General features: G+C 41.8%; 1 protein-coding gene across 1 annotated transcript in view; it reads left to right on the top strand.

The window, feature by feature from the left end:
* The window catches only part of ZMYND12 (zinc finger MYND-type containing 12), a 28,476-nt gene extending 15,170 nt beyond the window's left edge, over nt 1-13,306 (top strand). Inside the window, exons 4-8 of the mRNA XM_037149791.2 lie at nt 4,594-4,763; nt 7,418-7,540; nt 8,516-8,627; nt 12,114-12,259; nt 12,920-13,306. Coding sequence (XP_037005686.1) covers nt 4,594-4,763; nt 7,418-7,540; nt 8,516-8,627; nt 12,114-12,259; nt 12,920-13,045 — 677 coding nt within the window. The 3' untranslated portion in view covers nt 13,046-13,306. The remainder of the gene's footprint in view (nt 1-4,593; nt 4,764-7,417; nt 7,541-8,515; nt 8,628-12,113; nt 12,260-12,919) is intronic.
* Nucleotides 13,307-21,836: the final 8,530 nt, after the last annotated feature.

Here is a 21,836-nt window from a genome sequence, read left to right on the forward strand (position 1 = left end):
GCATTCTTTTCTCTCTCCCTTTTAAATTATAGTGGCCTTTTGTTGATTCTTTATTTTCTTAATTAAAAAATTGATTTTAGAGAAAGGGGAAAAGAGAGAGAAAGGGAGGTAGAGAAATATTCATGTGGAAGAGAAACATCAGTTAGTTGCCTCCTGTATGCAACCCCCATGGGGGACCAAACCTGCAACTCAGTCATGTGCTCTGACTTGAAATTGAACCTGCAACCTTTCACTTTGCAGGATGATGCCCAACCAGCTAAGCCACACAGGACAGAGCTTCTTTGGATTCTTTAGAGGCACTCTGATGCTTCCTTGTTCTGGAAGGCTCATCTCTAGCCACTGTTTTCACTTTTCCTCTCCTCCCTTTCCCTTAACTGACTCCTATTCATCCTTTAGGTCTCAAGTGTTACCACCCCCTTGTCTAGAAGCCTTTCCCAAGCCCCCAGCCTGGGTCAGAAACCTCTTTCTTTTTTCTGGGTATTTTAATAATAATTATAAATTCATTGATGAGATTATTGAGTACTGGAACTGCATCTGTTCTCACAGGTCATGTCTTCACGTCAGAACAGTACTTACTGCTGGGAAGGTACTCAAAACCCCTTCCCACAGTACCTGATACCTAGTGGGCACCGTGTAAGCCTTTGTGGAATCCGAGTCCTCTTTACGGGATTGTTTTGAGAATTAAATGAGTTTGTGTGTAATGAACAAGAAAGTGCTTTGCCAGCTGGAAAGTCCTGTCCAGATGGAAGGTTTTACTATAACCCCCACAGTCATTGATCTGAAACCTTGCCAACGTTTTTGAAAGTTTAAATAAGTCACACCCCTTGTGCACATGCCTCTTTCCCATCTTAGAGATTCCTCCCCACTAGAGTGGGAAAATAAGTATTCGGCCTTTCTTAAAGTAAAACTTTGGAATTATAATCAACTAGAAACGGTATTTTCAATAACACTTTGAGGAGGAGCCTGCTTCCTCATCTCCCCCACCGTCATTGTGTTTTGGAACCAGGAGAGCCTGGGCTCGAATTCCAGCTCTTTCTTCCCTGGTTGGGCAGTCCCAGAAAAGTCAAGCTTTTTCTTACCTTAGGGCTCTCTTGCCTGCTGTTCCTTCTGACTGGAATGCTCTTTTCTCCTACGTGCTGGCTTCTTTTCAGGTCATGCATCTGCTTAAACGTCACCTTCTCAGAGAGCTGTCCCCTAATCAGCCAATCAAAGTATTGTAGGTTTCTCCCTGCTTTCTTTGATCACTGTGTTCTGTTCATTTCTTTTATAGCACTTCATGCTTTGTGAGTTTATTGCATACCTACTTCATTTTATTATATAATCTCCTTGAAGTCAGAGATCATGTCTGTTTTATTCACTAATATGTACTCGAATTAGATAAATATGTGGTTGAATGCATGAATTTTCCTCTTCTGTAAATTCCTCATTGGATACTTATTTCCCAGGGTTGTTGGCAGACAAATCACAGATGCAGTGGCCTAGCATCGTGCACGGCAAAGAGCAGGTCCTCAGGAAATGCGGATTCCCTGCTCCCCTGAGCACCTCACAGACACAGCTTGGAATTGTCTGTAACTGCTTTGTTCGGTACACCTTTACTTTCATCACCAATTCATGCGTGATCTTCCCCCAATGTGTCTCTCAGATCTGCCACTAACCCAGTGTGAGCCTATGGTCTTGCCCTTCAAGTGTCACTGCTCCTTAATTGACTCTCCTTCCTTTATTCCACATAATGTTAAAATTGCCCTGTAGGATAATCTCAGTTCCTTTGCCAGCTTTACCTCCATCCTACCTCCACCATCCCCACACCTCACCAGGCAAGCACTGTGTATAAGGGGACATGCCTGTACCTTCCCACTCAGCTTGAAACAGCCCATTCCTCTCACCTCACTATATCCCACTCTCTGAACTTACAGCTTCACAGTTGGGTTTTCCCCACCAACTGTGCCTTTTCCTCTGGGACGATTCTTGTTTAGATGCTAGTTCAACTTGGCCTTGGGTACATCCCTCTTTGTGTTGCCTCCTTGAGTGAGATATAGACAAAGAAAACTTAAAATTACCAGTATATGGCAATGCTGTCTGCCACTTTTTTCTCTATCTAAACAATGTTAGCTAAGAGTCATTTGCTTCTTTAAATTTGAAAGAACCTCAGTCTAAAGCTTTTATTATTTATTGACAAAACCCAGATGGAAGATGTGACTTGCCATGGGCCAACTTCATGGGCCTACGCCTCTTGCTTCTAATCTAGAATCTTCCCACTTTAGTTTCTCTGTTAGTTTGAGCATCAGTCAAGCAAAGTTACTTGCTGTCTCTTGTACAATGCTTCTTCTTCACCTCTCCTCCTTTAAATCAAATGATTTATAGGACAAATGATTACAACTCTAATGAAATAATGCTTACACGTGAAGAGGCCTGGGAGGAAGGACAAAGAACAGAAGGCTGCCTTAGGCATGGTTTATATCCTCATCACTTGACCCTTTTCAGTTCCATTTCTGCTGTAGCATCCATTGCATGAAATACTTCATAGCTTTGCTGAGGCCGTCAGTGTTCTTTCTATTCAGTTCTCACAAGCTCCCTAGGAGGCAAGCTGGTAGGCAGGCAGCTGTTATGTATTTTTACAGCTAATCAAAAAAGTCTTCAGTGTCAACAGTATAAGAATATTAGAGGCCCTGGCAGGTAGCTCAGTTGGTTAGAGCACCGTTCCTATATAGCAGGGTTGCTGGTTCAATCCCCAGTCATGACATATACAAGAATCAATCATAATTAAATAAAGTGGAACAACAAATCAATGTCTGTCTAAAATCAATAAATTAAAAGAAATAAAGAGGAATTTCACTTAGTGACCATGTGTTGTTCATTCTAGCTCCTAAATGTCTCTTCATATCTTTTTCATCTTCATGCATTGTCTTAGCTCAGCCTCTTATCAGTGCTTGCCTGAACTATTTCAGAAGTCTTCTAGTGGGTCTTCTACCCCTCTGGTTCCTCCTCCACACTGGCTCCAAAAGAGCCTTCTAAATCTATAGCTAATTCTCTCTTCCTTTCTGAAAACCCTCTAATTTTTATCCACATGCATCAGGCTCTTTGACACAACTTACGAAGCTCTCCAGAATCTGTCCCTTGACTCCTCTTTGGCCTCACTTCCTACCACTCTATCCCTTACACTTTTGTGCCCCAGCATCATAGACCAATATATAATTCTCCACATATGGCAATCTATTTCATACATCCATGCCTTTGCATATGTGTTACCTCTGCTGAGATGCTCTCGCTTCCTCATCTATCTGGAAAACTTTTTATTCATTCTCAAAACCCAGCTCAGACTTTTCCCATTGTCTTAGTTTGGCTGCCATAACAAATGCCATAGACTGAGTGGTTTAAACAGCAAACATTTATTTTTCCCAGTTCTGGAAGCTGGGAAGTCTGAGATCAGAGTACCAGCAGGTTTGGTGTCTGGTGAGGGCCTGTTTCCTGGCTTCTAGACAACCAGCTTTTTGCTGTATCCTCACATAGCTGAGAAAGAGATCAACTCTTTGTGTCTCTTTTTATAAAGCCACTAATCCTTTATACTTCTTATAAAGGCATTAATAAGGAGTCCGTTCAGATGACCTAATTATTTCCCAAAGGCCCTACCTCCAAATACCATCACTTTGGGGATTAGGGCTTCAACCTATGACTTTTTGGGGGGACACAACATTCATTCCAAAGCTCGGACCATGCCTCTCCTGACTCCAGTGTTTTTGTCCACCCCGTCCATAGAATGAAACACTTCATACACTCCACCGCTTCCAAACCGTCTGATGTTACTATTATTGTACTTACATTATTTTATATATATATTTGTTTTCATGTCATATATTCATTCATTCATTCCTCCAACCCAACTATACATTTTTTCAAAGGTAATGGTTTTGATTCATCTTTGAATCCCCATCCTTCAACATAAGCTCTTGTACATACATATACATGTAATTCATATACCATAAAATCCACTCTTTCAAAGTATAATTCAGCAGTTTCAGTATATTGGGAAGATTGTGCAGAAATCACTACGTTGAATTCCAGAACATTTTAGTAAATCCAAAATGGAACCCCACATCTGTATTAGCAGTTACACCACATTTTCCCATATCCACATTTTCCCGTATCCACATTGTCTCATGTCCACATTTTCCGGACACCACTAATCTATCTGCCTTATCTCCATGGCTTGGTCTACTCTGGACATTACATGTAAATGGAATTATACAATATACAGCCTTTTGTGTCTGGCTTCTTTTACTTAGAATAATGTTTTCAAGGTTCACCCACATTGTGGCCTATGTCAGTACTTCATCCCTTTTCATAACTGAATAATATTCCACTCATGGAAGTAGATAGACCACCCTTTGCATTTTACTCATCACTTGATGGACATTTCAATTGTTTCTATTTTGGGGGGGTGGCTGTTATGATTAGGCTGCTATGAACCTTCCTGAACACGTTTTTGTGTGTCAGTATGGGTTTGAGTTACGGAGTAAGTGAATGAATGCATGATGGCATATTTCATCGTATTTTCTGGTCAGGGTATGGATTATAATCTTTCCTTCTTTTGGACAGGTCTGGGCCGGATCGTCCAGGCTGAGGAATATCTATCCCAAGCCCAGTGGACAGTCCTCAAATCAACTGAATGTCCTTATGCTACCTACTCTTTACTGCATCGGAACCTGGGACTCCTCTTTATGGCTAAGGAAAACTACGAGGAAGCCCGTTATCATCTGGCCAATGATGTAAACAATCTAAATTATAACCCCTGAATATTTCTGAGACAAGCTCTATTTTTTTTTATACCGAGCATTTCTCTATAACTTTTTGGTCTATTACTGGCTATTTGGTGGGGTATTAGCAAGGACACAATTTTAACAACCTGAGTTCAAGCCTTTCTGCTTCCTCACTGTGCAACCTTGGCCAGGTCACATCCTTTCCCCAAGCCTCCATTGCTTTGAGGATGCTGAAGGGAGGCAGAAAAGGCCACTAGTTGAGAGAAGGCTTCACTTCTAGTTCTAGGTCAGTGGTTTGACCAGCCACATAGCCTTGAACAAATTATTTAACCTCTTTCAAATTATAAAATGATCTCTGTCTCACTGGGTCATTGCAGAGATAAATAATGGGACAATACACAGCACTTTGGCTATTATTTTCATAAACAACATCGATGTACTTCAGGGTGTGGTTATTAAATTTCAATGAGCTGGTGGTATTTGATAGTGCTTTATAAACCATACAACTCTGTGCAAATGTTAGGATGATGAGAGTGATGAATGAGCAATTCCTCCAAAACTTCTGAGGTTTCTTCCGAAATCAGGATTTCAGCATTGGACAGTATTACCAGAGAGAACAGTTCCTGACCCTGGAATCTGGATGAGTCTTCATGTAGGTTGCTTCTCTGTTCAGCTCTTCCACTGGGTAACCCTCCCTCTGGTTGGCTGCCACTGCACAATGCCTAATACGTCCAATGGAAACATTCTTTTTTTATTGATTTTTTTTTTTAGAGAGAGAGAGGAAACAAGAGAGAGACAGAGAGAGTGAGAGAAAGAAACATTGACTTGTTGTTCCACTTACTGATGCATTCATTGGTTGCTTCTTGTGCGTGCCCTGACCAGGGATCAAAACCGTACTTTGGTGTATTAGGACAATGCTCTAACCTACTGAGCAGCCGGCAGGCCAGGGCTCAACAGAAACATTCTTGTGCTGATTAGCCTCCATATCCCCTTACTCCAAATGCATTCTCTGCCCTACTCTGCCCTGGGAGGCTGACTTTTCTGGACTACACAACCTGGGCTCCACTGCTCTGGCTTCAGTTGTGTTTGGAGAGTGAGGGGTGTGACGGAGGATTGGAGGTTTGGAGGAGAGACAGGTGGGGGCCCTGGTAACCCTGCTTTCTCCCCTTGCTTTTTGAGGAGTCAGGATGGTAATAGTTTTTTGCTGTTGAAATCCCCAGTGCTCCTCTAGCTTTTGTTGATTCCTTAACTCTTCCACATCTCTGTAGATAATTCTTTTCATTAAACTGTCTTCAGGAAATAATTTTGAGGGTGCATAAATTTCCACCCATGAGCCTCACTAATGAATGCACTTCTTCTGTGTTTTTCTACACAGAGATAGTCTCCAGCCTCTGACAAATGAAGCAGAGGCCAATTCTGTCTTGAGCTGGGCCACACTGCTAAGAATTAGATCAAGCTCAGATTCCTCAGCCTAAATAAAAAAATTAAAAAAAAAAAGCACAGCTTTGTTGACACATACCATAAAATTCACCCATTTGAAGTGTATAATTCAATGACTTTTTAGTAAGCTTAATGGTTGTGCAGCCATTAGCACAATCCAGTTTTACAACACTTTTATCACCCCAGAGAGATCCCTTATACCCATTTGCAGGCATTTCTCTTTCCCTCTCTCAGCCCCAGGCAGCTACTTTCTGTTTGTCTAGATTTATGTTTTCTGGACATCAGATATGAATAGATTGATAAGTGTTTTTTTGCATCTGACTTCTTTCACTTAGCATAATTATTGTGAGATTCATCCATGTTGTTTGTGTGTAGCAATACTTCATTTCTTTTATTGCCAATTAGTAGACCATTATCTGAATATACCACATTTTCTTTAACCATTCATCTGTTGAGGGACATTTGGGTGGTTTCCACTTTTTGGCTCTCATGAATAATGCTGCCAAGAATATACAAGTCTTCGTGCAGACACATGTTTTCATTTTCTTGGGTATGTACCTAAGAGTGGAGTTTCTGAGTCATGTAGTAACTCTGTGTTTAACTTTCTGAGCACTGCCAGACTGTTTTCCACAGAGGCTGCACCATTTCAGTTTCACACCAGCCGTGCATGAAAATGCGCTGGGTTCCATTTTCTCCACATTCTTGACAATGCTTGTTGAATTCTGCCTTTTTGATTAGAGCCATTCGAGTGTGTGAGAAGTGTTACCTCACTTCTTGTGTTTATTAGCCATTGCTACATGTTCTTGGAGACATGTCTATTCAGATCTTTGTCCATTTTTTAAAATTGATTTTTATTGTATTTTTCCATTAGCATTCCCCCCTACATCCCCTCCCCTCAGCAGTCCCACACTATTGTACATGTCCATGAGTCCTTTTTCCTTCTTGTTCAATCCCCTTGACCCACTAACCACCGCCCAGAACTGTCAGCCTGCTCTCTATCCATTAGTCTGTCTCCATTTTGCTTGTTAGTTTAGTTTTTTCATTAGATCTCACATCTGAGTGAAATAATATGGTATTTGCTTTTCTCTGACTGGCTTTTCCCATTTTTAATTGGGTTGTTGTAGAAGTTCTTTATATATTGTGGATACAAGTATTTTTCTAAAAAATCAGGTATATGATTTGCAAAGAGAACTCCAGCACTCTCCTTCTTCCTTCTGCTCTAGATTTATTTCGCCAGCTGTGCATTTGGAACAGAGCACATCAGGACTTCAGGAGGCTACTTTCACCTGGCTAATATCTTCTTTGGCCTTAACAAGATGGACCTGGCAGATACACTGTACACCAAGGTGAGCTGGGGAATATGGGAGCTGAGCCTTGACGCCTTGGCCTTGTATCTTACAACTGGTGACAGATCATTCATGAAAAATTTGAAGCACAGAGAGATAAAGTGACTTGCCCAAGTTCCCATAGCCTGATATATGATGTATTCCAGTTTTTTCTTCCTGTTTCTCTACTACCAAAAGAGACCAATCCTTAGAATCCATAGAATGATTAGCAAGTAATAAGTGATGGATCAATAAGAACCAAACCCCTCCAAATAAAGGGCCATATGCTCTGTCATACCTACAGGACCAAGATAATGTGGGCATATCGAGGCATGTGATAGAGAAGGAGATGAGGTTTTTAATGGACAATTATTGCCTAAAGATCATATGAAGGGATCAAAACATATGAATGCCCCTTGAAATTTCCACCTGTACATGTGAAAGATTTTAAACTGTTTCTAATATATTAAAATGTTGGTTATGTTCATAGAGTGGCAACTCACTTAGCAAGAAACCATTGCCGTGTGTGATACAGGCTCTCGTGCTATGACTGTTTATTTGTAGTTTAGGCCCACTTGTGAGGAAGAGGCACTGTGGAGTGGCTGGAACGGAATGAGCCTCAGGGTCAGACGGACCTGAATTTAATTCCTGGCTGTGCCACACAACAGCTCTTACCAAAAGTCAAGGGTGATCTTAACGTCTCTGAGCCTCTGTTTATTTCTCTGTGAAGTGGAAATAATAAGGCTGTACTTCAATTGTGTGTTGTGAGGATGTAAAGGTTTAGTGATATGTTCTGAACAAATGGTAGCCATTGTTAGTAGACCCCAGCAGGGCTGTCCACAGATCAGTCACATGCCCTTTGCAGCCTAGCACTTGTCACACTCGCATTCGCCAGGCCTGTGTGGGCTCCCAGGTTTCCCCCTGCTGCCCTCCCAGCTGGCGGTCCACTGGCTAAGACCTAGCCTGGGTATCTGATTGCATCTTCTTTCCCATCAGGTCTCTGAGATCTGGAATAAATATTTGAACACTCACTATCAAGCCCTCTCACAGGCTCGTATCCAACAAATAGATTTACTGGGCAAACGGTTTGAGACTGACACCGGCTTGGGTAAGTGGCAGTTCTCCCTACAAAGCAGAGCGGTGACTTCCTGTCAATCCCTGGGCCTTGTCCTGAAGGGGGAGAGCTGCTGTGTCTGCTGTGGGCCACATGCCATCTCTCCCATCTGGCTTATGGGGAAACTGAGACAGGGGATCAGCGGGATTTTACCAGAAGCCAGATTCCTAGCATCCCAAACAGCCTTTCAGGGGAGAGATTTGGAGGGGAAAAAAACCCTGCCAGAGCCCCCTGTGACTTCTGTAGAGCATTCGTGTCTTATGTGTTATCCCTCCAAGGCACATAAGCCTAGGCAGACTCAACACAGAAATCATATTACTCATTTGTCCTGATGCCCTGTCCTCTTCCTTTACCGGACAGCGAGCTTCTCAGTGGCAGCAATGAGTCTGAATCGTCTCGCCATCCCCAGGCTCATCACAGGCTGAGTGTTGAATAGCACTGTACAATATCATTCCCTCTGAGATAATACAGAGACAGAGGATCTAGTGTGTGCTAAAAAAGACATAGAATGTAATTGGTAAGATGGCCTATTTGAAATACCGAGAGAAAATTTCTATGAGTACAAATTATATTGTAAGTCTAGCCCCAGAACAAAGAAGCAATAATGGTGTTGAAGAGGGAAGACTTCTTCTGGAAGAGGTGTTTAAATTAAGGTTTAAAAAATTAGCAACTTTACTGAGCTTTCTCTCATGATAAAAGTGTTCATGTGAAAGCAGAAAACTTGGAAATCATAGATATCCAAAGGCAGCCAACCTTAACATTGTGGTATATACCCTTTCTTTCTTTTTCTGTATGCTTAACACAGGAAGTCCTCACTTAGTGTTTTTGATAGGCTCTTAGGAACTGTGACTTTAGAAATAATGTTTAGTGAAACCAGTTTTACTATAGGCTAATTGATAGGAATAAGAGTTAAGTCCCTACAGCATATTTCTGGTGACAAAAACATCATCAAACTTCTAAATAAAGACCCAAAATACTTCTAATAATTTTAAAAATATATTTTATTGATTATGCTATTGCAGTTGTCCCAATTTTTCACCCTTTGCCCCTCTCCACCTGGTACTCCTATTCCTTCCAGCAATCCCTCCCACCTTAGTTCATGTCCTTAGGTCATGCATATAAATTATTTGGCTTCTCCATTTCCTATACTATTCATAACATCCCCCTGTCTAGTTTGTACTTACCAATTATGCTTCTTTTTAAAAAAAGTATGCTTCTTAATCACTGCATCTTTCTGTCCATGCTCCCCATTCACCCTCCCAGTTGATAACCCTCCATATCTATTATTCTGTCCCTGTTCTGCTTGTTTGCTTAGTCTGTTTTTTAGATTCAGTTGTTGATAGTTGTGAATTTGTTGCCATTTTAATGTTCATAGTTTTGATATTTTTGTTTTCTTAAATAAGTGCCTTTAATATTTTATATAATAATGGCTTAGTGATGATGAACTCCTTTAGCTTTACCTTGTATGGGAAGCACTTTATCTGCCCTTCCATTCTAAGTGCTGGCTTTGCTGGATAGATTAATTTGGGTTGTAGGTCCTCACTTTTCATCACTTTGAATATTTTTTGCCAGTCACTTCTAGACGGCAAAGTTTCTTTTGAGAAATCAGTTGACAGTCTTATGGGAACTCCTTTGGAGGTAACTTTCTGCTTTTCCCTTGCTGCTTTTAAGATTCTCTCTTTCCTTTAACCTTTGGCATTTTAAATATGATGTGTCTTGGTGTGGTCCTCTTTGGGTGCAACTTGTTTGGGACTCTCTGTGTTGCCTGGACTTGTATGTCTATTTCCTTCACTAAATTAAGGAATTTTTCTTTCATTATTTTTTCAAGTAAGTTTTCAATTTCTTGCTCTTCCTCTTCTCCTTCTGGTATCCCTATGATTCAGATGATGTTACATCTGGAGATGTACCAGAGGCACTTATACTGTCCTCGTTTTTTTTTTTTTTTAATTCTTTTTTCTTCTTGCTGTTCTGGTTGGATGCTTATTTCTTTCTTATGTTCCAAATTGTTGATTTGATTCTTGACTTCATCCCCTTCACTATTGGTTCCATATAGATTTTTCTTTATTTCACTTAGTGTAACCTTCATTTCTTCCTGGGTGTTTTTTATTTTCTTGCTGTACTCAATAAGTTTTCTGAGTACCCTGATCACCAGTGTTTGGAACTCTGCATGTGATAGATTGGTTATCTCTGTTTCATTTAGTTCTTTTGCTGAGGTTTGACCTGTTCTTTCATTCGGGCCATATTTCTTTGTCTTCTCAATTTGGCAGCCCCCTGTGTTTATTTCTGTGTATTAAGTAGAGTCACTTTGACTCCCTGCCTTAGTAGTGTGGTCTGTCTGGATGCATGTGGCTTCTTTAAATCCTTGGTTGTCAAACTTCCATACAGCTCTATATTCTGATAGTTTTGGATATTATTTTTTTTGAGGTGTGGTTGTAATTCTTTCTGTGATTGTGCAAGGAGGTGAAGCTTGTTTAACTATGCCTCCATCTTGATCAGAAGTCCCAACACTTCTAATATTAAACATTAAAATAAGTATGAGCTATACATATATTTAAGATAGATGAATACAAGCAAGTAATATAATTCTATTCCAACACACTTATTCCATTTCGAGGTCACAGGTGACTGAAGTTCATCCTGGCAGCTCAGAGCACAAGGTGTACATTCACACTGGACAGGACTTTCATTGCAGGGCCACTTACACACACATTTACACTCACTCACACTTGGACAACTTAGACACACCAATCACCTAATGTGCACGTCTTTGGGATATGGGAGGAAGACCAAGGACCAGGAGAAAACCTACGCAGATATGAACCAACCAACACCATACAGAGAGTGGCTCCAGCTGGGAATCATTTCTCCCTCATCAATGTTATAGTGAAATGATATTGAATAAAACAATGTTATTTGGGATTTGCTGTACTTAAAAATTGCTTCTGAGTATCTGGCCCATCATAACTCATAGTAGTCAATAAATGGTGACTAGCGTAGATCCAAAAACTGCTGGGGGAAATTGTAAGTAGAAAGGCTGTTCCTTAAACATCTTTGGATTGGGGGAAGAAGAATTAAGTTGCTGCAGCTGCAAGAAATCCCGCTCCCCTGGCTCCTGCCATAGAGTGGAAGCTGAGTTCGGCCCAAGGAATCCCACTGTGACAAATCCCCTGAGAGATCGAATTTAGGACTCAGAAAGAGAGAAATCTTAGCAACATTGGAACTGAGCATTTTTTTAGGTTACTCTGATAATGACATGCTAGGCAAAGCTGGGGAGCTGCCTGAAGCTGTGTGGCTTCCTGCTCTGCATGAGGCAGTAGTCGTCCCTGAGAAGAACTTGCTGTGCTCTGTGCTGCCTCCTACAATGTCCCTGGGAGGAGGCTTCAGGAGGCCAGCCACACTCACAGCTCACTGCTTATCTGCCAGGGGAGACTCAGCTGCCCCCTCAGGGCTCGTTTCTTCTTCCCTTTCTTTCCATTGCAGATGAAGCGCAGGAAGCAGAGGCCATTCAGATCCTGACTTCAATCTTAAACATTCGAGAGTCTACATCTGACAAAGCTCCCCAAAAAACTGTCTTTGTTCTGAAAATCCTGGTCATGCTTTACTACTTGATGATGAATTCTTCAAAGGCAAGTTTGCCTAGAAAAGCAGCCTGTTTAAAATGGAGGTAGAAATTCCTCTAGTTGAAGCCAGCTGTATACCGTCCGATTGCACTAGCTTTTGCCCTGAGAGTAAGCCCTCATTCCAGGAAGTTGACATGCTTGTGACATGTTTCATTGGTTGCGTCCAGCTTGCATAATGGAAACAGGATCATCTTCTTCCCTTATGAGGGTGGCATAGGTAAACAGGGGCTGGGGCAGTGCCAGGAAGCCTGGAGGGCTGGAGGGCTCTGGGGAGTCCTTGCAGAAATGGAGCAGTTAGCTTTAACTACACTCATTTAGTGAGTTCCCCCAGGATGGCAATTTACTTGTGGCACCTGTTGTCTCTCTTCCTGCCAATGTCGGTTCAAAAGGCCCTAATTAAGATCCTACAAAATCTCACTTTGCTAAGAAGGTGCACTTAGTTTGTCAAGCCAGGTGCTTTTCCTGGTGCCTCCTACCCCACCCTGCACACGTGTGGCTAGCTGTACAGACCCAGTGTGTGTTCCCAGGCCTCCAACAAGAGCTCAGTGGCTGGTGTGAGAAGCTGATGGGTCCTTTCCCGTGTTTCTGGGATTGAGCACAGGTGGGGCTTCCCAGCATAATGCTTCCCTGTAACAACTTCCTTTTCTCACTGCAATTCTATTCTAGGCACAAGAATATGCCATGAGAGCCTTCAATCTAGCTAAAGAAAAACAGCTCAGTGCCCATGAACAAAACACCATCCAAGAATTACTAAATCTCATCTCAGCTGAAGAAGCTCAGCCCATGACTTAGTGGCCCGTGGGTTCCGCATCAGAATCCATTCAAGGGACTATTGCACATCCAATATATTCCAGCCTCGCACAATTGCTTTGTTGTTCCACAAATTGCTGCAGTTCCGCCCTCTTCCCCTGTGACTTCACACAAAGTACATTTTTATTCTTGCATAGGATGTGTGAAGGGATATAGAACCTTAGACATAGAAATCAGTAAAACCTGTTTATCACGACCTTTGCACTTGGTTTATCATGACTTTATACAACTTTCAGTAATGTGCTGTCAGCTCACTAACAACATATTTGCAATTAAACTGCAAATAGTTTATCATATTTCCCAGAAGTCTCCCAGTGATGCATGATCCATAGATCTCTGCCCCAAAAAGGTGATAAGGAATAAGCTATATTGGAGGAAAGTTTCCCTATTCTACTGGAATTGAATTAGCATTAGTCTGAGGTAGTTTATGATTAAAATGTCCATTATAATTCCTAGAGCAATCACTAAGAAAATTACTCTAAAAATAGTTTAAAATCAACAAAAGAGTTAAAATATACTAGAAAAGATCCACTTAATGCAAAAGAAGGCAGTGAAGGAGAAATAGAGGGTAAAAAGGACATGAGATATATTGAAAATAAATAACAAAATGCAGACATAAACCATAGGCCTTTGCCAGAGAAGGTGCTGGGCCTTGTAAGGAGCCGCGGTTCAGACAGGCTGAGAGACCATTCCAGGCTGGTGTCTTTCTCTTCCTAGACAATGATTTGAAGCAGACAAGAGCCATCTCTACTGTCTAGAGAAGACTCTGGAAGGCCCCTTGTTGTGTAGAGGACAGAGTGCAGGCCTTAGAGTCAGATGTGCCTGGGTTCAAATCCCAAGCATCTCACTTAAATAGCTTTGTGACCACGATCTCCCTGTCACCTCATTCATTATTGTAAAATGGCCTAGATGTGGCCACAGCCATATCAGCTTGTCCCCCAGATGGCCATGGTCATGTAGCATTTTTTTTTTTTTAGCTTCAGACTTGTCAAACAACCTGCCCATTAGCACACCCGGGTAGATTTTTACCCAGGAAGAGGATATGCAAGTCAAGAACATGTTGGAGAGTTTTGTTCCTCATGGTAAATTAATTCACTCAGATACATAATAATAGGCCAGCTAGACCACCCTGTCCCTTAAGGTAAACTCTGCTGGGAACCCCTTCCATAACGCCGGGCATTCTTGTGCTTCTCTATCATCTTCAAGATGATAGAGACTCTTCTCCCCACCATCTCCCACTCCAGTTTGCAGCTTCTGTTGCATCCTCACTCTCCACGGCTCACCTTGTAGTTGTTTTTTCATCTTTAGGGACACGACCCTCTCCTTCTTCTTGATTCTCACCCTGCAACCTTGAGTATGAATTAGCTCTTTCAAATAGATGTTTAGTGAAGATTTGTGTGGGTGGGGCAGGGGGGTGCAGAGGAGGATCAACAACTCTTAGCAGATAATATAGAATATCCTAACTTCCCTATTCTATAGAACTCCTTTAAAGTGCATTTCATTAAACTCTAGTTCTTTACCATATTCATTGTCCCTTTCTCCCCCCACATTATCATTCTCTCTTCCCCTGAATTCTTGTTCATGAATTCTTCCCCATTAATTTATAAAGTTATTATTTAAATTTATTATTCATATTGACTGATTTTCCTCTTCATCATGTCATAGTAATTTAATTTTCAGTCTTTCTGCTTTCTAACACTTGCATATAGACTGTAAATTCTCCCCCAAACGCTGCTTTACTTGATCCCACATATTTTAAACTGTAACATTTTTATTGTTATTTTGTTCTAGATGTGTCTTCATTTTTTTATGACTCATGAGTCATTTAGAAATATGGGTTTTATTTTCTAAAAGAAGGTGACTTTACTTCTTCGTTGTTGATTTCTAGCTTAATTTTGTCGAGGTCATAAAATATGCTGTGTGCAATTTTGACTTTTAGAAATTGGTTGAGATTTTCTTTATGGCTGAGGATATGGCCAATATTTGCCAGTGATCTGTGTGAGCTACAAGAGAACGGAGTTATAGGGCACAGTGTCCTGCATATGCCCATTGGGTCAGACTCAGTCATGTTGTCAAATCTTGCATACCCTTCCTGGGTTTTTTGTTTAAATCTGAGAGAGGCATATGAAGTTCTCTCTGTATGATTGTGTGTGTCTCTGTTTCTCCTAGTCTGTCAATTTTGGCTTTATATATTTTGAAGCTTTGTTATTAGGCAAGTACAAATTCAAATGTTATAGTTTATAATTAAATATAAAGAATTAAATCTTTATGTGTTATATCATGAAGCGCTTAATGCTTTTGGCCTTAGCGCCTATTTTGGTTTCATAACAGCATAGCTACACCTGTTTCCTTTCGGTTGGATTTGCTCGGTCAGCGAGGCAAATCATCACTTACCTCTGCTTCAAAGGGTGAGCTAGGAACTACAGTTCCCAGGACCTCTTTCCTTTCATGATCCTGGATGAAATGTAGCCAGTGAGGGGCAAACTACTTAAGATTTGGAAACTGGATGAGGAGCAGCCACTAATCTTCCTACTGTCACTTTCTTGAAAGCAGATTTGGTATGGAAACGGCTTGCTGACCTTTGCTCCCTGATCTTTCTGATCCATCCATTCCAAAGGTTGTGGAAGCCTATGATTCTCTGCATTAAATAAATCTCTTTACTCAACATGTCTACAGAGGCTTCTGTTTTCCCTGACTAAACCCTGATGAAACACTTGATACTTCTTCTCAAGATTGTTTGAATGTTTACTTTCAAACGATCTATCTTTCTGTTTCAGATGTAACTAAAAATAATATACTTAGGTATTTTCATAGCTGTAATTTTTACTTTACTTTAGTTTTAAGTCATGATTTTATTGTTTTTACTTATTTTTATTGAGTTTATTGGGGTGATATTGGTTAATGAAAGCATACAGTTTCCAGGTGTACAGCTCAACTCAACATCACCAGCACGTGGCATCGCCTGCCCGTCAGCCAGAGTCCCTTTTCATCCTACTTATCCCCTTTGCCCTCTCCCACCTCCTGCTACCCCATAGCTGTGATTTTTAAAGAATCATTTCATCCATTTGTGTTTCCTTTATAGTGTAAAGTTTGGGGTTTACATTTATGATCTTAATGTGTGCCTTTTACTTGTCCTGCTCATTCTGTTTTCCCCTTTCTTTTGGATTATTTTTCTCATTCCACTTTCTCCCCCATCTGCTAATTTGTAACTTATACAATATAACGTGTTTCTATTATTTTAGTGTTCAGCCCAGAAATTCAGATATTCATTTCTAACTTATCAAAATCTGAAGTGACGTGGACACTGGCTCGCAGTGTCCGTGGTGTTATGGATGAGATGAAATAAATTCACAGACAGCCGAGTCCTGTGGAGGAAAAGGGCTGGCAGAACTTCTCTCTCCAAGGGAGAGCAAGCCTCAGAGCACCTCGGCCACCCTCTCAAGAGGAGGGCACCATGACCCTTGCCTTTTATTGAATACAGGTAAAGCTCATTAATCATTATCAGGCAGTTAGGATCAAACAATAGACAACACACAAAGAACTCTGAGGGCCTATTTTGAGTCAGGGTCAGATAGCTAAAGGACTATAAAACTTTGAGGAATAAACGCACTTCCTGCTTGGACCCTTATCATTTAATTGAGAGCATTCTAAACAAATCAGGTTTCACAGGATTTTACATATTCTTTCTTAGGCCTGATCACCCTAGGAAACCTGCCATTTTCAGCACAGGGCTGCACCCACCACCAGCATTGTTTCAGGCTTAAGTCAGGGAGGGGAAGTAAGGCAGCCAAGAGATTAGGAGACTTCTTGCAGACAGAATGAAGACTCAGGTTATGTCAAAGCCAAAGGGCAAGTGTCAATCACCCCTTTTCTGTAGCTCCCAAGTCCTTCCTTGGAGGCCCCCTGTGATCATGCCTGTCTTAGGTCATCCCTCCCTTTAGGAATCTTACCCATCATTGGCTAGCCAATCAAGCATTGGGGGGCCAGGCAGGTAAAGTAAAAGGAGCAGAGATGGTGCTCCTGCCATGGAGATAAGCTTTGTCTCCTTAGTGGCTTATGGGTCCGAAGGTCGCTCACTCAGCCTTAGCCATGGGTTGGGGAGAGGGGTTATAGCTCCTGAAACCAGGCAGGGCAGTTCCCAATACTGAAGTTATTCAGAATGTTTACACTTATTCTGGACATACAAGGTATTTGAAACTTCTTAACTCTATTTACTCTCCCCTAACTTATATATTATTACTGCTATTTATTTCAAATATATCTTAAACCCACAAGTCATAATTATCATTTTATAGTCATATTCTTTCTTGCTTTTCATACCTTCTATCTGGGCTTACATTTCTAATAAATCCTTTAGTATTTCCTACAATGAAGGTTTGCTAATAGCAAATTCTTAGATTTTCTTTCTTTCATTAATCTAAAAATGTTGTATTTTTGCCCTGATTTTTTGACTCTTCAGTGAAATGTATTTCATTTTCATACATTATACAGAGAGGCAGGGCATCATCTTGAGTCTGAAAATCTCTATGAAATGTGGTCTTCTTGACCCAGAAAGGTGCACTCAGGGTGAAGAGCACCAGCAGTTCTGCAGAGATCACAGTGTCTCTCACCTTCCCACAAGGTCATCATATTTTCTCCAAACTTCTTCAGCAGTATTTGCAGGTGCAGAGCCCTGGGATCATCCTTGAAAGGCCTAATTTTTTTCTACCAGCAAGGATATACGCAACGTTATGGATTGTGTCATGTTGTCTATGGACCTGCATGTAGCACAAACTCCCTCGGAGTGGTCGTCCTGCAGCCCTGCTGCATAACATATCACCACCACCTCGCTACGGGCCTGTGCTGTGCAGTCGGTCTTCAGATGACCAGGATTAGGACCAATTGCTCATGACCAGTAGGTCCTGTTACAGGATTCAGGGTGAGGCGCCCATGTATTCATAATGGTTCTGGAAGTACGACATCCCTCAAGAACAATAGGTCACAGGAAACAAACACTTGGGAAAGTGAATGCTTCAAGAAAAACAATAAAGCATCGCTTACATGACAAATCATGTCATCATTTTGTTTGATAGGAAAAGTATGTCTTTCCTGATATTCACCCAAATTGATAATGGGATGGAGATAAATACTGCATTTTATATGTATGAATACACATAAGCTTCAATAATCAATAAATACTTAAACAGCAGCAGACTTTAAAAGCATACAAGTAATGCTTTATCATTTCCTCTCTGTGGACACCCATTAATATGAATCATTTGAAAGTAAGTTGCAGACATTTTGACCCTTTGTCCTTTTATTTATTTTTTTTAAATAGTTTATTTATTTATTTTTAGAGAGAGAGGAAGGGAGGGAGAAAGAGAGGGAGAGAAATATCAATGTGTGGTTGCCTTTCACACACCCCCTACTGGGGACCTGGCCCACAAGCAACCCAGGCATGTGTCCTGATTGGAAATCGAACGGGAGACCCTTTGGTTCACAGCCCATGATCAATCCACTGAGCTACACCAGCCAGGGCTGCCCCTTTGTCCTTCAACATTTAATATGTATTTTCTAAAGGCAAGGACACCCTCTTACATATTCTCATAAATATAATAATATCAGGAAGATAACATTGACATGATGCCATCAGATGATAAAATACAGACTTTATTCAGACTTTACCAATTGTCTTAATAATATTCTTTATAGCAGAAGCAAATTTCTGAGCAAGCAGTGCACTCAGTTGCCATGTCCCATTAGTCAGAGGAGGGCCTTCCGATGTGACACGGCGTGCTGCTGCTCACGTGCTCTCTGCCTTACCCAGAGCAGGTTCACCCAGTTTTCTAACAAACGAAGAAGCCAAGGTCCTTTGGGAGACCTGAAGAGCGGTGGCTCACTGAGGGTCTAGGGGGTTGGGGCTGGTGGAAGGACAGTAATTCTTGGAAGAAGGCTGTTCCCTGGCTTAGGAAGCCCCTGCAGTGAAAGACACAGCTGCAGGGGAAGCAGTGAAGTGGGGACCCGTGTGACAGCCAGGTGGGGGCCAGCACCACGGAAGCTGCAGCAGTCCCGGAGGAAACCGAGGGACGCTGGAGAATAGACGGATGTCTCATAGGCTTATCCTTTGAGGGGAGGAACTTCCAAGATCCAACATGTGGAAAAGGTGTCTGCAGCCTGAGTTCTGCCAAAGCCATCATCAGGATGGTGGGAAACAATCACCACCCCCTTCAAAGTACCTGCTTCCCAGCCACACACGTGGCTCTGAGGCTCCGTGCAGCTCTGTGAGACACCTGGGGACTGGCAATTAGATGGTATCAAGGCACTATTGTTCATTTTGTTATCTGTGGTAAAGGCTTAAAGAAATGCCCTCTTTAAAAAAGAGATGCATGCTGATGTATGCAGGGGATTTTCTTTAAAATGCTTAAGAAAAAGAAATGTATGATTTAAAAATAGAAGCTTTTGATAGTTTTAAAACCTGGAGAACTTACTAAATTCTTCTGTCTACTTTTGTCTACTTTGAAGATTTTCATATAAAATTAAAAAGGAGTATAGATCACATCCCCCTGGGGTTTGGGTTGAACAGTAGGACATAGTAGCACATCCCCCAATCATTCTGAGGCGAGAGCAACATTATCCCCATGACTCTGTTCACTCAGCCCAGGCTCCCGGCCCTCACAGCAGGGTCCCAGACCTGTGCTGACCATAGTTGGTTCCTAAAGGTCTTATCACTGTTTCTCCCAGGAAACCTTGAGAAAGGTCTGCAGACCACAAGTCCCGAGGGCTCAGCGCGATCTGTCAGAATTCTTTGGGACAGATTCTTTCAGTCCCCTGGGGCCTTTACTGTGCCATGCAGCCATGTTTGATGGCTTTCAGCTCTCACTTACTATTTGCATCTTAATTCACATGTCAGTCCAGGAGAGCATGCTGAGCAGGCCCATGACAAGCTCATACCATCTGCATTAGTATTTCCCTCCATCATCCTGACAGTTGAGAGTTGGCAATATTATGATTCAGAAGACACTCTGTGTTTGAAAGGAAAATTATGGTTTTTCAGAATGCAGCTGGCATGCAAGTGAATAGGATGAAGTTTCCGTGGAGGTTTTTCTTCAGTTTATGATATGAATATAATAAAATGTGGATTCAGCATGTGATTCTATTTTAAAAGAACAACCAAAAGACACAGAATTCTGGGGACAAAGGCAAACAAAGCATTCTGTTCCACAGTAATAATTTTAATAAAAAGCAAAAACAGCAAAACAATCATTTATAAATGATTTCTTCTCTGTTGGAGAAGTTAACATTGTTATTGCTGTATAAATCACTGGGAAATGAGCTCTTTTGGTGCCTAGTTAAGGTATGATTTTTACAGCACATTTTCAGGTTGCCACTGAGGCAGGAAAACTACCACTCACTTTCAGGAGGGAACTTAGTTGAAGTACAGCCCACAGGTGAGACAGAACCTTGCAAGTCACCCCATAAGTTTAGGAGCAAATTAAATGGATTTCTCATGTGTAGAAAACAGAGGCAAGACAGAACAAGCTGAAAAGGAGTGCTTTCAAGTGTTCTTTTACTCCACGTCAGTTCTGCGTATTATCCTAGGGCGCTGGCTTCTGAGACATACACTGCACAGGCTACCTGCCCGGGACTAAGATGTTTCAATGCTTATCAATTTCTTTTTAAAAAGTTATATTTTAAAAAAAAGTTATATTTTATTGACTATGCCATTATAGTTGTATTTGATTTCCTTCTCAGTCCCCCAGGGGCTGTGGTGTGCTGGTAAGTGTTTAACCACCAGCTCTCCACGGCGGGGGGGGGGGGGGGGGGGGGGATGTGACAGGCAGTATCTTCCCTTCTCTGTGGGGTAAATGCTGCCACCGTGGCTGGCTGCAAGCTACCCGTTCAGACATCACTGAGCGGTGGTGCTGAGAATAGATGCACACAGCACATGGTTCTGTGGTGTTTCCACCACAGAAATACAACAGATGTCAAAAACCTCGAGAGTGTAGATGCTAAAGTCTACTGAAATAATTGGAAAGTGATGAATTTTGAGTATTAGCCTATGTCTTTAATATAGTGTATTTAGTTATAGGTTTTTATAATTTATGGATCATTTTTAATGATGGTTGTGTTTAACAACCAGGTCATAAAATTCCCGAAAATTTAACAGCCTCTTCCTGGGCCGCTGCAAGCCAGCTCCAACAAACTAACGGTATTCTGGGCACCTTCAGGTGGGACTGAACCAACCAGCTACCTGCCTGGTCCAGCCTCACCAAGACCTGCATTAGCTCTGCAGAGCAGTTAAAAGCCCCAGCTCTCCCCTTATCGGAGATCAGAGTTCTCTCTAAATAGGAGATTCTGTGAGTCCCAGGCAGCCGAATTTTAGTGGCTTTGTGGGCTAGTTCCCTCTGATCTCAGGGCTGCCATCCCTGCCAGGTCCAGATGGTGCTGTTGGGCTTAGAGTTGCCTGAGCGGACCCCCCGGCCTTCTGCGGTCTCCTACCCTCTGTTTGACAGATTTAATTCAAGGCCCTGGCACCTCCTCCTTCCATGTGATGCAAAGCCAGCAAACCTAATACAGGAAGAGCCAAAGAAACCAGGTGCTAAGTCACCCTAGGTCAGGCTGCTCATCAGCTTTCCAGCCTCCCAGTTGTTGGAGGCAACTATTCCTCCAGGACTTTTCTAAGCCAAATCCACCCCCTATATCTTACACTATAGCTTCATAGAATCTCAAGGCAGGATGGGACCCTCCAATCATTAAGCCTAAGCCACAGCATGCTTGAGCAGCCGCCAGCCCC

Source organism: Artibeus jamaicensis, unplaced genomic scaffold (genome assembly GCF_021234435.1).
Source record: "Artibeus jamaicensis isolate MK-2021 breed Jamaican fruit bat unplaced genomic scaffold, CSHL_Jam_final scaffold_847, whole genome shotgun sequence".
Taxonomy (NCBI): Eukaryota; Metazoa; Chordata; class Mammalia; order Chiroptera; family Phyllostomidae; genus Artibeus; species Artibeus jamaicensis.